Source organism: Bufo bufo, chromosome 6 (assembly GCF_905171765.1).
Source record: "Bufo bufo chromosome 6, aBufBuf1.1, whole genome shotgun sequence".
Lineage (NCBI taxonomy): Eukaryota > Metazoa > Chordata > Amphibia > Anura > Bufonidae > Bufo > Bufo bufo.
In genome coordinates, this window is record NC_053394.1 from 417,365,952 (window position 1) to 417,380,225 (window position 14,274).

The 14,274-nt window shown below is 44.9% G+C and overlaps 1 protein-coding gene across 2 annotated transcripts in view; it reads left to right on the forward strand.

Moving 5' to 3' along the window:
- Nucleotides 1-14,274, forward strand: part of SDK2 (sidekick cell adhesion molecule 2) — a 592,086-nt gene that overhangs the window by 451,873 nt on the left and 125,939 nt on the right. For both annotated transcript variants that reach the window (XM_040435816.1, XM_040435817.1), the window contains exons 4-5: nt 6,990-7,137; nt 13,260-13,393. In XM_040435816.1, coding sequence (XP_040291750.1) covers nt 6,990-7,137; nt 13,260-13,393 — 282 coding nt within the window. The remainder of the gene's footprint in view (nt 1-6,989; nt 7,138-13,259; nt 13,394-14,274) is intronic.

The window sequence follows — 14,274 nt, forward strand, 5'->3', positions numbered from 1 at the left end:
CCACCCATGAACAAACTGTTATCAATGAGAAGATCCAATAGGAAAGGCTTAGAACTATGTGGTGGGTAAGCCATGCAAAATCGGAGGAGCCATTCAACCAGTGTCCCAAAATCTTTACCAAGATTGACTGATAACCAAATGGTGATGATTTGGCCATGCATGGCTTATTTTTTTCAAGCCAGCCAAACGTAGTGAGGCCTTTTTCTGTGATGTCTACACTTGAACCCCAATCTCGGCAAGTTCAGTTGCTTTTGGTAATGACTGGAGAAATCAAGTTAGACTTTTTTGAGTTAATAATCTTGGTTGACACAAATTGAAGATCCAATGGAAAAAAGGTTGAATTTCAATAGAAATAGAACACAAAGCTGACTTTGAAAACAGGTCATTTCAAGGGAAGCTTCTACCTCTGTTAAAATTCAGCTCCTTATAAGCTATTTTTTTAAATCAAGGCTCCATGACAACATACCTTTACAACAGGAATCCTGCATGGTGTTCGCTACTCTACCGTTTCTTCCTACCTGACGGCAGCTGGCTTTGAGCGCTGCAAACAGGAGGCTCCACATGCCTCCATCCTGCATCCGCACAATCACCCAAGGTACAAGTCTGGCTAGAGCTTTAATTAGTCTCTTGCTACCCACCCTGCACTGCACATCCCAAGGAAGAAAAGAAAGACTACATAAAAAAATGTGTTTGTTGCATCTCCAAAGCTGTTGGTCGCAACTCAAGTAATTTTACAAGGTTGGCTTTATTTCAGAAATAGACAACAATCCATGGCCCATAACAGGAGGAACGCTCTGCCTGGAGCCACAACTCGAAACTTCTGGGCCCAATACAAAATTTATTACAGACTCACCACCTGCCAACTCGTCAATTATAATACTGATGTCTTTTTATGTAGCAGAGGAGCTGCTGGGCCCCCTTAGGCACCAGGGCTACCTTTGCAAGCCCCTTTACAATGTGAGCAAGCAAGGCAACCCCTTTGATCTCTGTACATAGAAAACTGCATCTCGCTGCCCCCAAGAAGAAATAAAATGATTACCCTGTCTTGTGCATGTCATCACCGCGACATATTACCAGTATAATATTGCCACAAAGTGGTGACAGGCACACAAGGTCTCATGCAGTAATGGCAGCATTATAGTAGTGCCCAAAGTACCCGTCACATCATATTGCTAATATATTAGACACTGCGATGTCCATCAAGCAGTTCCAACCACATCATTCTGCGAATATTTCATCAATTTAGTATGCCCTTATACCCCTTTCCTTACTTATCCTGTGTCCTCTTATCCTTATACACTTATCCTTCCATTACCCCTGGTGCTATGAATTGGGGCAGAGGAGATCAGTTGCTAATTAGCTATGTAGGTATAACCAATTGGTAGAGTCTGTGGTGGCCTCAAAAACCTGCCATTGACTTCTTCTTGCCCCGTCGGTCCCAAGAAAAGATTTAGAGTAGATTCATTCCTATGGTCCTTGTTCCAGCCATTTATTGGTGTCATAGGAAGCCAGTTCCTGGAAGACGTTCATGTGGTCACGAGGAGAACATGCATACTCCATGCAGATGTTCCTCTAGATTTGAACCCAGGGCCACACAGCTGTAAAGCTCCTGATGCCTATTCCTCAGACTGTTCTGTTCTAGCTTTCATCTCCAGTGGTAAATCATTTATGCACATCTTGCACCTGATGTTAATCTGGTAGAAACTCTTTTAGTTTTCTCCACCGCGTTGCGATGAAATGCAGCACCAGAATGTGCAATTACTGTAAATCTTTTTTTAATGGAGAAAAAGATGCAACCGATTGTTTTAAGTCATAAAAAATTAACCTCTTGGAGGCTGCTGGAAAGGATTAAACAGTGGGAACTCATATTGTTAAAGCGACATGCCAAGCGATGGTCTTTAATCACACCCGAGGTCATTATGGGGGGGGTGGGACTGAGTGAGGATACAGCCAGCGAAAACACTACGCTGATGAGGAATTAATAAGGCAGCTGTGCTAACGAGCATCGTTAATGATGATGTTGTTAAAGGGAAATACTTTGCATGTTTTTAATTACAACGATTACAGAGTTAGTACGAGCGTTCCATCACAGTCAACTCTTCCGTTAGTTTAGTTTATTGGTTCGTCGGTAGGTTAACACCAAGTGTCTTTATTTTTCTTTCTGATTTCTCCTCCTCTCAGACTTTAAAGTGGTAGAGCTTACAGAAAAGGAAGTAAAATGTAGACAGATTTGGGAGATCTGGCAACAGAATTGTGCTTATAGACTCCATCAGATAAGTTGACCACCAGAGTCAGTCTTTTTCTTCCTTTTTGGACTTTTAGTCCTTTCCCATTAGCAAGTGGGAGGTGAGAAAGTACCTTTAGATAATAAGGAACATCTTTTGGTGGTAAGGATGGGGGACCACCATCCTATATCTACCATACTTACATTGCTGTTGGTGGATCTATAAACATTTTTTAGATATCTCACTCATCCCTTTCACCTTAACCTCCATGTTTAGATGTTAATTGCTAGACAAAATATCTTTCATTTAGCAATTATTTAATGTCAACAGCGGTGGGGCGTATTCCCTCTGAGATGTATAGAAAGCACAGCTGAATCTGGACTGATGAAGCGTAAAGTCATTTTGTATACATTTCCTCCTTAGATTGGCATGAGACTTCAATGGGGAAGATTGTGGTTGTCTCATGAGAGGATGCAAGTTCATATGCCTTGTTTGGACATATGGACTTCATAGAGTGGGATGTCTCCAGTTGAGGACTCTGAGCCAGGTCAGAGAGCTGCTCTGTATGGGCAGTCCCCATTATGGAGGACTCGAAGCATCTTTGTATTACATAATGTTGCATTTTGTCACACACAGGGGGTGGGGTAGTGACCACTGAACTCCACCCTCACCCCTGTCCCTGCCTACTTGCCTCGCAAGTCCTAGCAAAAAGGGACAACTGGTCGACAAACCCTTAGCTAAGATAGTTCAGGGAAGACAAACAACATATAAACAGAAAGGTCAAACAAGCCGCGTCAAAACCAAGAAAGCAGAAAAGGTACCAGAGGAGCAAGCAGAGAATCTTCAGGACAAGCCGAAGTCAAACCAGGAGAGCACGCCAAGACCAGAGGATGAGACGGACGGGAAATTGGAAGCCAAGCAGGAACAAACAAACCAGGTGAGTATCATGCATGAAGGACCTCAATAACAGGCAATCTGTGGCCAGCGTCACATGACACCGGAGTTCCAGTGCAGTCCATATAGCCGAGCGCCGAGTGATCAGCTCGGCCCTCAGCCCCGGTGTGGTTCCCAGGGGAACAGGTGACGCCGGGTGCGCTGATGACGCGAGCGCGCCTCGGCCGTCCCCACCTCCTGGAACCACGCACAGAGCGCATTGTGACACATTTTATCTGAAGGTCACCATGTAATATTGAACTTTCCTGCAGTGACTGATTGCAGTGACCCACTGGTTCAATGCTAAATAGTTAATGCTAAAGTTCACTGCTAAAGGGTTAATGCTATGGTTTATTGCTAAAGGATTAATGTCATGGTTCATTGCAAAAAGACATTGCTGAGGCAATAGTTTTACTGCATGTGGTTAGGGTATTTTGCTTCTGGCACCTGCCCCACTGAGATGGACTGGCCATTCAATCTAGGACTGTACCCCGCAACTGGGCATTGCAGAGAAATATTGAGAGTTTGCACACCTTTAGTCATTTCGGAAGATCGAATGATATACCTAGAGAGAGACATAGAGGTCTGTCATATTGCCAATCCCTTATCTAAAGCCTTTTAGGAAGTGTTTGTCTTGAGAAATATTTCAGGATTTGCCTTCTGCTGGTGCTTATACTGCAACCCCCATCATATACCGGTATACAGTAGAGAGACATTTTCTTTTATTGTAACAAAACTGGCCTGGTCATTGCTTCCACCCTCCTCTGGCCCTCCTCCAATTCTCTGTCCTTGCACCCTGCTGCTCACCTAACATCAAAGTCACTCCAGCCACCACCAGACAGGAGATCCCAAAGTCCAGGATGTGCCCCGAGAAGAATGGTTGATCCCCTCTCACTGCTCATGTGGCCCAGGAGAGTGTTGGAGAAGGGGTTAACCACTGTGAGGACTATGACCACCCCTATTACCTCCGCCACCACTCTTATCCTCCTCTCCACCCCTACACCTCCCCTGTGGGCCAGGGTGCTACACAATACCCAGCTGGGCACAGCTTCCCCGATAAAATTCAGCTTTTTGCTAGAGTTACCAGAAGCAGGACCTGGGCCAATCAGCTGATAACCAAAGCACTTTTTCAAAAGGGTTGACTCTGAGTGAGACAATCCCTTTAAGACTGTTCTAAAGAGATAATCCTGGGGTTTCACATACTTTGTCACTTCTTATTTTGCATGCTACATAGGAGTTATATCTGATAACAACATCCCTTTAGCTATCACTTACCATGTGTTGCTGCCAGAGCCCAGGAGGATATCACACATACTCCTCGTCCACCATTTCCCTATATATAGTTCCCTTCCGCTATATAATTAACGCAGCTCAGGGGGGATCGGAGCCCTGTCCCTCAGTAACTCCAGTCTGTAATGAGTAATTAATGACTCTGTCACCATGAAATTAATGTGATCTGACTCGACTTTACATGGAGATTACCTGTATGTATGTATGTATGTATGTATGGTGCCTGCACCCTGTGCAATATGTTGTATGTATGTAGTTCTAATAGACTACAATGTTCTTGTGAAAGTCAATAGAGAGCAGGGGCGTAACTACCATAGCGGCAGACAATGCGGCTGTTATGGGGCCCAGGGCAAGAGGGGGCCCAGTTCGGATCATCTCCTCTTCTACTGGGGGTGAAAACTTGGCCATGACTCTACTCTTCAAAGGAACTACTTTTAGCAAACGAGGCAGTAGAAAAAAAGGCCCAAGGACCATTGAAAGGGGTTTAGGCAGAAATCCTTCTGTCCTGTTTGAGGGCCTGGTTTGATTCCTGCTATGGGAAACTTACTTCTCTTTGTACGCCACTGATAGAGAGGTAGCTCTACGCAACGGAAAAGCCAATGTGCAGATGAACACAGGTAGATATATCCACACCGCCGACAAGACATCCTTCAATTATCTGTAGGTGGTCACTGAGAGAACGTGGGATCCTGGACATTAAGGAGGGATCTTCATGGTATTATTTACATCTTTATGTGCCGTTTTTGGTAGGACATTTTCCCTCTCTTTGTTTCATTATCAACTCAACCCCCCCCCCAACAGACCTATCTATCACGATCAATGGATGCACACTCTCCCCGGTCAACCAAGTCCGCTGCCTTGGAGTGACCTTGGATTCTGCCCTCTCCTTCCGACCGCACATCCAAGCCCGTTCCACCACCTGCCACCTCCAACTCAAAAATATCTCCCGCATCTGCGCTTTCCTTAACTTTGAATCTGCGAAAATGCTTGTACATGCCCTCATCATCAACCGCCTAGACTACTGCAACACTCTCCTCTGTGGCCTTCCATCTAGCACTCTCGCACCCCTCCAATCTATCCTCAACTCTGCTGCCCGACTAATCCACCTCTCACCCTATTACTCCTCTGCCTCTCCCCTCCGCCAATCCCTTCACTGGCTCCCCATTGCCCAGCTAATTCAGTTCAAAATACTAACAAATACATACAAGGCCGTCCACAACCTGTCCCCTCCCTACACCTCTGAGCTACTTTCCCGATACATCCCCACACGTAATCTCCGATCCTCACAAGACCTCCTTCTCTCCTCTTATCACCTCGTCCCACAATCGCCTCCAAGATTTCTCCCGTGCATCCCCCATACTCTGGAACTCCCTACCCCAACATATCAGACTCTCACCTACAGTGGAATCCTTCAAAAGAAACCTGAAAACCCATCTCTTCAGACAAGCCTACAACCAGTGACCCTGCTGCCTCTATACCACCATGACTAACTTCACCCTCTCCTACTGTGTCCTTCTCCCATCCCATGTAGATTGTAAGCCCTCACGGGCAGGGCCCTCTCTCCTTCTGTACCAGTTTGTAACTTGTCTTGTTTATGATTAGTGCAATTGTCTGTATTATGTATGTGCACCGCTTATCATATGTACAGCGCTATGGAATGAATGGCGCTTTAATAATAAATAATAATAATTATCGCCGGGCAGATATTTTATCTACCTAGTGATACGCCACATTGAATAGTTATGAGACCAATGGTGACCCTGGATTGGAGGAAGTTTGGGTTTAGCCTTCGTGACAAAGGACTATTGGTGGTTAGGAGGGACATGTGATGGATGTTTTGCGGAATGGACATGCTAACATGTGGAATGCACACAGAGTCATTTCAGTTTTTTTTTGCGGACCCATTGAAATGAATGGTTCCGCATACGGACCTGTAAAAAAGCATAATGGAAACAGAAAAAAATACATTCGTATGCCACCTCTTTCAGACCACCCCTGTGAGGAACAGATCTTTCTGTGATTTATTTTCAGCTCCCTTATATCTAATGCATATCGGCCCTCTTCTTTGAGAGGATATATAAAACCATATAAAAGCAATTTTGGGTTTCATTGGATTTGGTCATACATAGTGATAGGCTCTGTAATTTGTAGGACTCTTCCTTATAGAAAAGCATAGTTGACTACACCGGTCTATGCAGTTAAAAAAAAAAAAAGCTATGCCGACATATCAATACGTGTGGTTAAAGGGCAATGGGGGAGATTTATCAAACCGGTGTAAAGGAGAACTGCCTTAGTTGCCCATAGCAACCAATCAGATTCCACCTTTCATTTTTCACAGCTCCTTTGGAAAATGAAAGGTGGAATCTGATTGGTTGCTACGGGCAACTAGGCCAGTTCTACTTTACATAGGTTTGGTAAATCTCCCCCAATGTTTTTGGCATACGCTCCACCGAGCCCTGTGGATATGTTTGGTGTATGTGCCTTACAGGCACAGTGTGAATATATCCTTAGAACTCAATCATCCTTCCTCCTCTTTTTCAGACATGGGAAACTTTGAAGACGGGGACACCTCCTTGGCCGTATCTCATGGTGATGCGGCTATGATCACTGCCCCGAGCATTGCCAGTTTTCCCCAGCCGCAAGTGACGTGGTTCAGAGACGGAAGAAAGATCCCTCCAAGCAATCGCATGTAAGTCTATTGAAAATGGTGTGAGGCTGGGGTTATCCAGCGCCAATCAACGCTTTATTTTATTTCCGTATTGAGGCTAGAGCGGCCCAACAGGGTCCTAGAGCCTGCCTTCAGCTGTACCTTGTTCCCCAATAAGCTTCCCTTTCCTCTAAGGCCACTTTCACACTAGCGTTTTTACTGGATCCGGCAGGGTTCAGCAAAAACGCTTCCGTTACTGATAATACAACCGTCTGCATCCGTAATGAACGGCTCCGGTTGTATTATCTTTAACATAGCCAAGACGGATCTGTCATGAACTCCATTAATAGTCAATGGGGGACTAATCTGTTTTCTATTGTGTCAGATTGTATCGTCTTGCTCCTCATCCCAACGGAACAGAACGGAATGCATTTTGGAGCATTCCGTTCTGTTCAGTTACGTTTTGTCCCCATTGAGGCTCCATTCACACGTCCGCAAATGGGTCCGCATCCATTCAGCAATTTTGCGGAACAGTGTGTTGTCCGCATCCGCGTTTGCAGAGCGCGGCCCCGATCTTCGGGTCCGCAGCTCCGCAAAAGATAGAACATGTCCTATTCTTGTCCGCAGCTGCGGACAAGAATAGGCATTTCTATAGGGGTGCCGGGCGTTTTTTTTGTATTGAGACCCAATGACGGATCGTGTGAAAGTAGCCTAATATTGTGATCACTTCCATTTATCCTCATAAATTTACACAGAGAAATTTAATTTTTTTATTCCAAAAACCTCTTCTTGGCGCTTTATTTTTTTCTTTTGTCAATAAGTGTAAATCCCTTCATTTTCGGGAGCAGAATCCATATCCTCTTTAGGTTAGTTTAACACTAGCGCTAATGATCTGGTATTGCCGGAAGCTTGTAGGTGTCCGTCCGGCCCCATTAATTATAATATTTAAAGGGGTTGTCCAGACATAAGCTCCCCTTCACTCATTTGGCCTGTATGAGTGGAGAATCAGTGGATTTTTTGCTCCGATGCTTTGTCTTCACTACTGGTGACATACCAGGCTTTTCATGGGTGTGCTAGGCAGAGGCTTCCACCTAGCAGTGAGCCCGGTGATGTCATCGGCACAAATGGGCGGTCTTATAAGTGTTTTACAGTCTAGGGCAGCTCTAAAGACCGCCCATTAGTGCCGGTGACGTCAAACCTCCGCCTAGCATACTGAGAAAAAGCCGGTTAGTGAACAAACAGCCGCTGTCCTGCGCTAGAAATGCTCTGATGCTCCACTCTTACAGGCTGGTCCGCCTCCTCGCCGCTGTTTCTCGCCATTGGCCGGCACATGCGCAGTAGCTACTGCGATGCCATGCCCACAATGGGCATCGCAGTGCACATGCCCCAGCCAAGCAATGGAGAGCGCAGGCGCAGAATCTCGCTGCAGTGAAGGAGGACGCAAAGGAAGAGCGGGGCGGGCAGAAGAAGAGGCTGGGGCGGGGACATGACGAAAAGAGGCAGAACAGCCTGGGCACCAACGAGGTGAATGCCGCCCCTGGGCACTTGCGAGACCTAATTTACATATGAATAAAAGTCCGTTTTTGCCTTGGGGGAACTTCACAAGCAAACATCAAAGGTACCATTAGAATCATAGACTGCTATGCTAGAGCGCTATGTAAGCGGTCTATTAGGTCACAATCTGGTGACAGACTCCCTTTAATGCCTGCAGTGTTTCCCATCAGGCTGCACCTCTCTGGCTCACCCTGGTGGTGACTGTTAGTATAGCACTGACAGTATAATGCATTGTATAGCATAAGCTGTAAAATGCATTATAGAAGCAATCAAAAGATCGCCTTTTGGGTTAAAAAAAAAAAAGATTAAAAAAATATCCAGGTCAAAAAATACACCTTTTTACATTGAAAAGAGCTGCAAACTGCCAAAATAAAGGCCCCTCCACATATTTGGTATACCTGCACTGCACAATTATCATGTAATTTAACCCATACTGGGAACACCGTAAAAATAAATAAATAAATAAAAATGCCTGAATAGCATTTTTTTTTTTTGCTTATTCACCACAAAAAAACAAAATAAAAAGCAATCAAAATATGGATCCCAAAATTATACCAATAGAAAGTACAAGTCATCCCACAAAAATCAAGCCCTCACTATGTTCTGGGTCTTGAGATGCAACAATGCAAAAACAATTATAATTGTGCAAAATGAGTAAAACATAAAAACAAAGACTATATGTATTTAATATCGCTGTCGTCGTATTGACCCAGAGAGTAAGGTTATTGTGGGTTTTTTTACGCCTAAAAATGAGCGCTTCTAACGTAAATACTCTGTGGCAGTATTGCAGTTTTTTCCATGCCCCCAAGAAATCAGTAAGTTACTTGTCCCACAAAAAACAAGCCCTCGTACGACTGCATCAACAGAAGAAAAAAAAAAAAAGTTATAGCTCTTGGAAGGCGAAGATGAAAAGAATCACTTGGTCATTAAGGCCCTAAAGCGGCTGGTCGGTAGGGGGTTAATATCAGATTATTTGGGCAGACGGCCTGACGTGCAGCAAACTGTTCAATGCGTCCTAGTAATGGCCGGCCGGAGCATTGATCATATTGCCTTTGATTATCTCGCTTTGGCTGAGTCTGTTTATTTCAGTGGGGAAAGGGAAATCCAGCATGATCAATTTGCATCTACGCCTGCCTTTGTAGGAGTTGTCGGACCCTGCCAAAAATCTGTACGGCTAGCTTAAAGGGCCCCCGTAACACATTAGAGCATTGTTGGGAGATTGGACCATTTTGGGGGGAGAAGGATTGGGCGCATCAAATTTTTACAGAGGTGTCTGTCATTGGCTATGAATGTTCAGCTGACCCAAGCATACAGTATATGCATATGGGGGAGAAGCTAGAGAGCTATTGAAGGTGCATGGGCCCCTTAAGGCCCCTTTCACATGGGCGAGTTTTCCACGTGGGTGCAATGCGTGAGTTGAACGCATTGCACCCGCACTGAATCCTGACCCATTCATTTCTATGGGGCTGTTTACATGAGCGGTGATTTTCACGCAACACTTGTGCGTTGCGTGTAAATCGCAGCAAGCTCTATTTTGTGCGTTTTTAACGCAACGCAGGCCCCATAGAAGTGAATGGGGCTGCGTGAAAATCGCAAGCATCCACAAGCAAGTGCGGATGCGGTGCAATTTTCACGCACGGTTGCTAGGAGACGATTGGGATGGAGACCCGATCATTATTATTTTCCCTTATAACATGGTTATAAGGGAAAATAATAGCATTCTGAATACAGAATGCATAGTACAATAGCGCTGGAGGGGTTAAAAAATAAAATAAAAATTTAACTCACCTTAAACCACTTGATCGCGCAGCCGGCATCTCCTTCTGTCTTCTTTTTTGCTGTGTGCAGGAAAAGGACCTGTGGTGACGTCACTCCGGTCATCACATGGTCAGTCACATGATCTTTTACCATGGTGATGGATCATGTGATGGACCATGTGATGACTGGAGTGACGTCATCAAAGGTCCTTTTCCTGCACACAGCAAAAAAGAAGCCAGAAGAGAAGCCGGGCTGTGCGATCAAGTGGATTAAGGTGAGTTAAATTTTTATTTATTTATTTTTTAACCTCTCCAGCCCTATTGTACTATGCATTCTGTATTCAGAATGCTATTATTTTCCCTTATAACCATGTTATAAGGGAAAATAATACAATCTACAGAACACTGATCCCAAGCCCGAACTTCTGTGAAGAAGTTCGGGTTTGGGTACCAAACATGCGCGATTTTTCTCACGCGAGTGCAAAACACATTACAATGTTTTGCACTCGCGCGGAAAAATCGTGCATGTTCCCGCAACGCACCCGCACCTTTTCCCGCAACGCCCGTGTGAAAGAGGCCTTAAGAGGTCAGGTTAGAGGTGAACCGGTTTGGTAACTGTCATGAACTAATTATATTTTTGCAAATAATTAGGGCAATGTAGATCTTGGTTTTGCTGGTGTATAAGGGAAGGTCATGGGCAGATTGAAACTTAAAGTGGTCCTGGAAAAAAAATACTAAAAAGTGACCCCGTTTTGTAGTCGGGTCCAAATTGATAGAAGGCTAGCCAGCACAAGTAGGCAGGGCCAGCAATACCATATTGTGGCACATTCTACCACCCCAACAGAGCGAAATACCACAGTCCATCAGAAAATACTGCTGCCAGCAGCACAAAATACATCCCCAAAAATGTCCACTGGTCGACCGTGAGGAGGGCTTCGGTGGCCCCTGGGCATTCGCCCACTGGGAAATTTCCCTGTAAGGTTAATCAATGGCCAATCCGCCCCTGGGATAGGTTCACACAGAGTTTTTGAGATTTTGAGGCCAAAGCCAGAAGTAGATTCAAAAGGCATCAGAAATATAAAGGAAGGACTTAAACAGGGTTTTGCCCTGAAACACATTCTACATTTTTCAAACCAGCACCTGGATATGAATACTTTTATAATTGCATGTAGTCAAAAATTTTGCATAGCCTCTGAGTTATTCAATAAAATGTATCTGTATATAGAGCCACTTGCTGTTTGTCCTTTTCTTTATTTCTTGTCCACCTCGCTGAGGTGGTCGCACATGCTCAATTTAAATCTTCTGTTAGAAGCTGTAGCCTGAAAAAGGGCACGCCCCTGAGGTGCCAGCCTGAAGAGAATCTAGCATAACAGTTGAAGCAATGAATGGGGAGATCTCTGGACCCATGTGAGGTACAGGGCTGGTTCTAGCTGCGTTAGAAAGAGATTGTCATGTCCTATATGATGTCTGATTTTACGTCAATCATGGTATAACTCCTGCTCATTCCCGCTAGATCCACTTCTGGTTTTGGCTGAAAAACCTGCAGGAAAATCTGTTTCAAAACCTCCTTCGAAAAACCTCAGTGTGAAGCTGCCATAACAGTTTTTAGGCCGTTTGTCTCTCGGATTGAAATAAACCACGGTAATAAACAGCTTTTACAGAATCCCATTATGAGCTCGCTGCACACGCAGTATCTTTGGCTCGGGAACACCTGTCTTGAGCTGAATCATCCAGGAATTTAGAAGTACTAATGAACCAGCAGCGTATTCTGCCTTATCTACCTAATTGCAGAGAATTATTATCCAGATGATCTGGCAGCTGATCCCATGCAAGGGGGGCTGAGCGGGGAGATATCTATGGGGACAAGTGCCAGAATAGCAAAAGTGGAAAGGGTGTCGGGTCATTGAGCGAGGAGACGAGAATGTCATGTACCCTCTGCTTCCAGCACAAGCCCATATCTTGCAAGGAAATTCTGTTTCGGAAGCTTGGGCTGAGATTAGTACCGCTTATCAGGATGCCAGCTGTGCCAGTCCAGAACTGAGACAAAAGCCCATACTCCATTTTTGAGTAAGACCCTGCTACTGTGTCCAGGGCATAATCCGGAGTACTTTGGAAGAGATTTTTGGAGACACAATGAAAGATAGTTTACTGAAGAATAACAATGCGTGTAATATACAAACTATGTACAAGACCTTAAACTCCTAAAAGAACGACCATATAGTAGAGGTGGCCTAACAGATTCAGCGACAGGTGTTTTTGGAGAAGGTCTTTTGATCGTCTCTCTCTGCATTGGCCAAGAAGGTTGACTACTTGCTCTTTCCTTGGTAAGGCTACTTTCACATATGAGATTTCCCTTTTTGGTTTTGAGATCCGGCAAAGGATCTCAAAACCGGAGGAAAACTATTTGGTTTTGTCCCCATTGATTATCAATGGAGACAAAACTAAGCAAACCGGAACGGAAGGCTTTAGAATTCACTCAGTTCCGGTTCGTCGCTTCCAACTGTCGTTTGGTGTCCACTTTGCAAAACTAAACAAGTCGGATCTGGCATCAAAAACAATAGAAGTCAAGGGTACCAGATCCGTTTTTTTCCTGTCCAAAAAAAAAGGATCTGGTTCCCATTGACTTACAATAGTGCCGGATCCAGTTTGTTCACTTTCGATTTAATACAACCGCATCCGAACGGAACGGGCGCAGCCGGTTGTATTAAATCAAACTAAAGCCTTTTCCTCCGGTTTTGAGATCCTCTGCCGGATCTCAAAACCGGAGAGCAAATCGCATATGTGAAAGTATTTATTTGGTTGTGAGCTGAAGATGACGTTTTTGCTTTTTTTTATTTTGCTTTTTCCCTACAGTGCTATCACCAAAGACAACACGCTGGTGATCTTGTCCAGTGTAGCCCCCGATACTGGACGATACTATGTGCAGGCCGTCAATGACAAGAACGGCGACAACAAGACCAGTCAACCAATCACGTTGACGGTGGAAAGTAAGTAATGTTTTGGTCATGGTATAGACTAGAGTGGGTCCTGCTTTTTCACAGTGACACGTGGCCGTATTCATCTTCTCTATAGTCAGTACACAACCCCCAAAGTAAGAAATACAAGCAAAGTCATTGAGTACATGCTGAAACTGTGAAGGCACCTCTTACCGCTTATGCATTAGCGCATGGGAGCATCAGGTTACCCCCATGTATGCAAGGCTCCAGTGACCACAACATACCATACTGTATGTCTCTATCATTCTCTCCTTCAAGGTACGGGAAGGTGTGGGTTTTTGATAATTGTCCTGGCATTTGTAGGGTATGAAGGCGTGAAGAGTAGGAATTTTTGCCATGCCCTCTGCTCTCTTGCAGCCATGTTTAACGTGCTTGCCAACTTTTGATGGCTGACTTTTGGGAAGCCGAAAGGAGCGCCCTGCACAAAGGGCACCTGCCCCCTTTCGTATGACATCTCACCTTCTTTCATACTGTACCATTTACCCCTCAATGCACTTTGACATAGAATCCAGGTGCCACATTCATAAAGCAGCCCTCCACCTTGTGCCCAGGAGATTTTACAACTCCAACTGTACCTATGGCACTGGCTGACCTGTTACATGTGCGCTTGGCAGCTGAAGGCATCTGTGTTGGTCCCATGTTTATATGTGCCCGCATTGCTGAGAAAAATGATGTTTTATTATATGTAAATGAGCCACCAAGAGCAACGGGGGCGTTACCATTACACCTAGAGGCTCTGCTCTCTCTGCAACTGTCGTGCCCTCTGCACTATAATTGACATGGCCAGGCGTTATGATGTTTTCACTGCCTGGCCCTGTCAATCAAAGTGGAGAGGGTGCGGCAGTTGCAGTGAGAGCTGAGCCTCTAGGCAT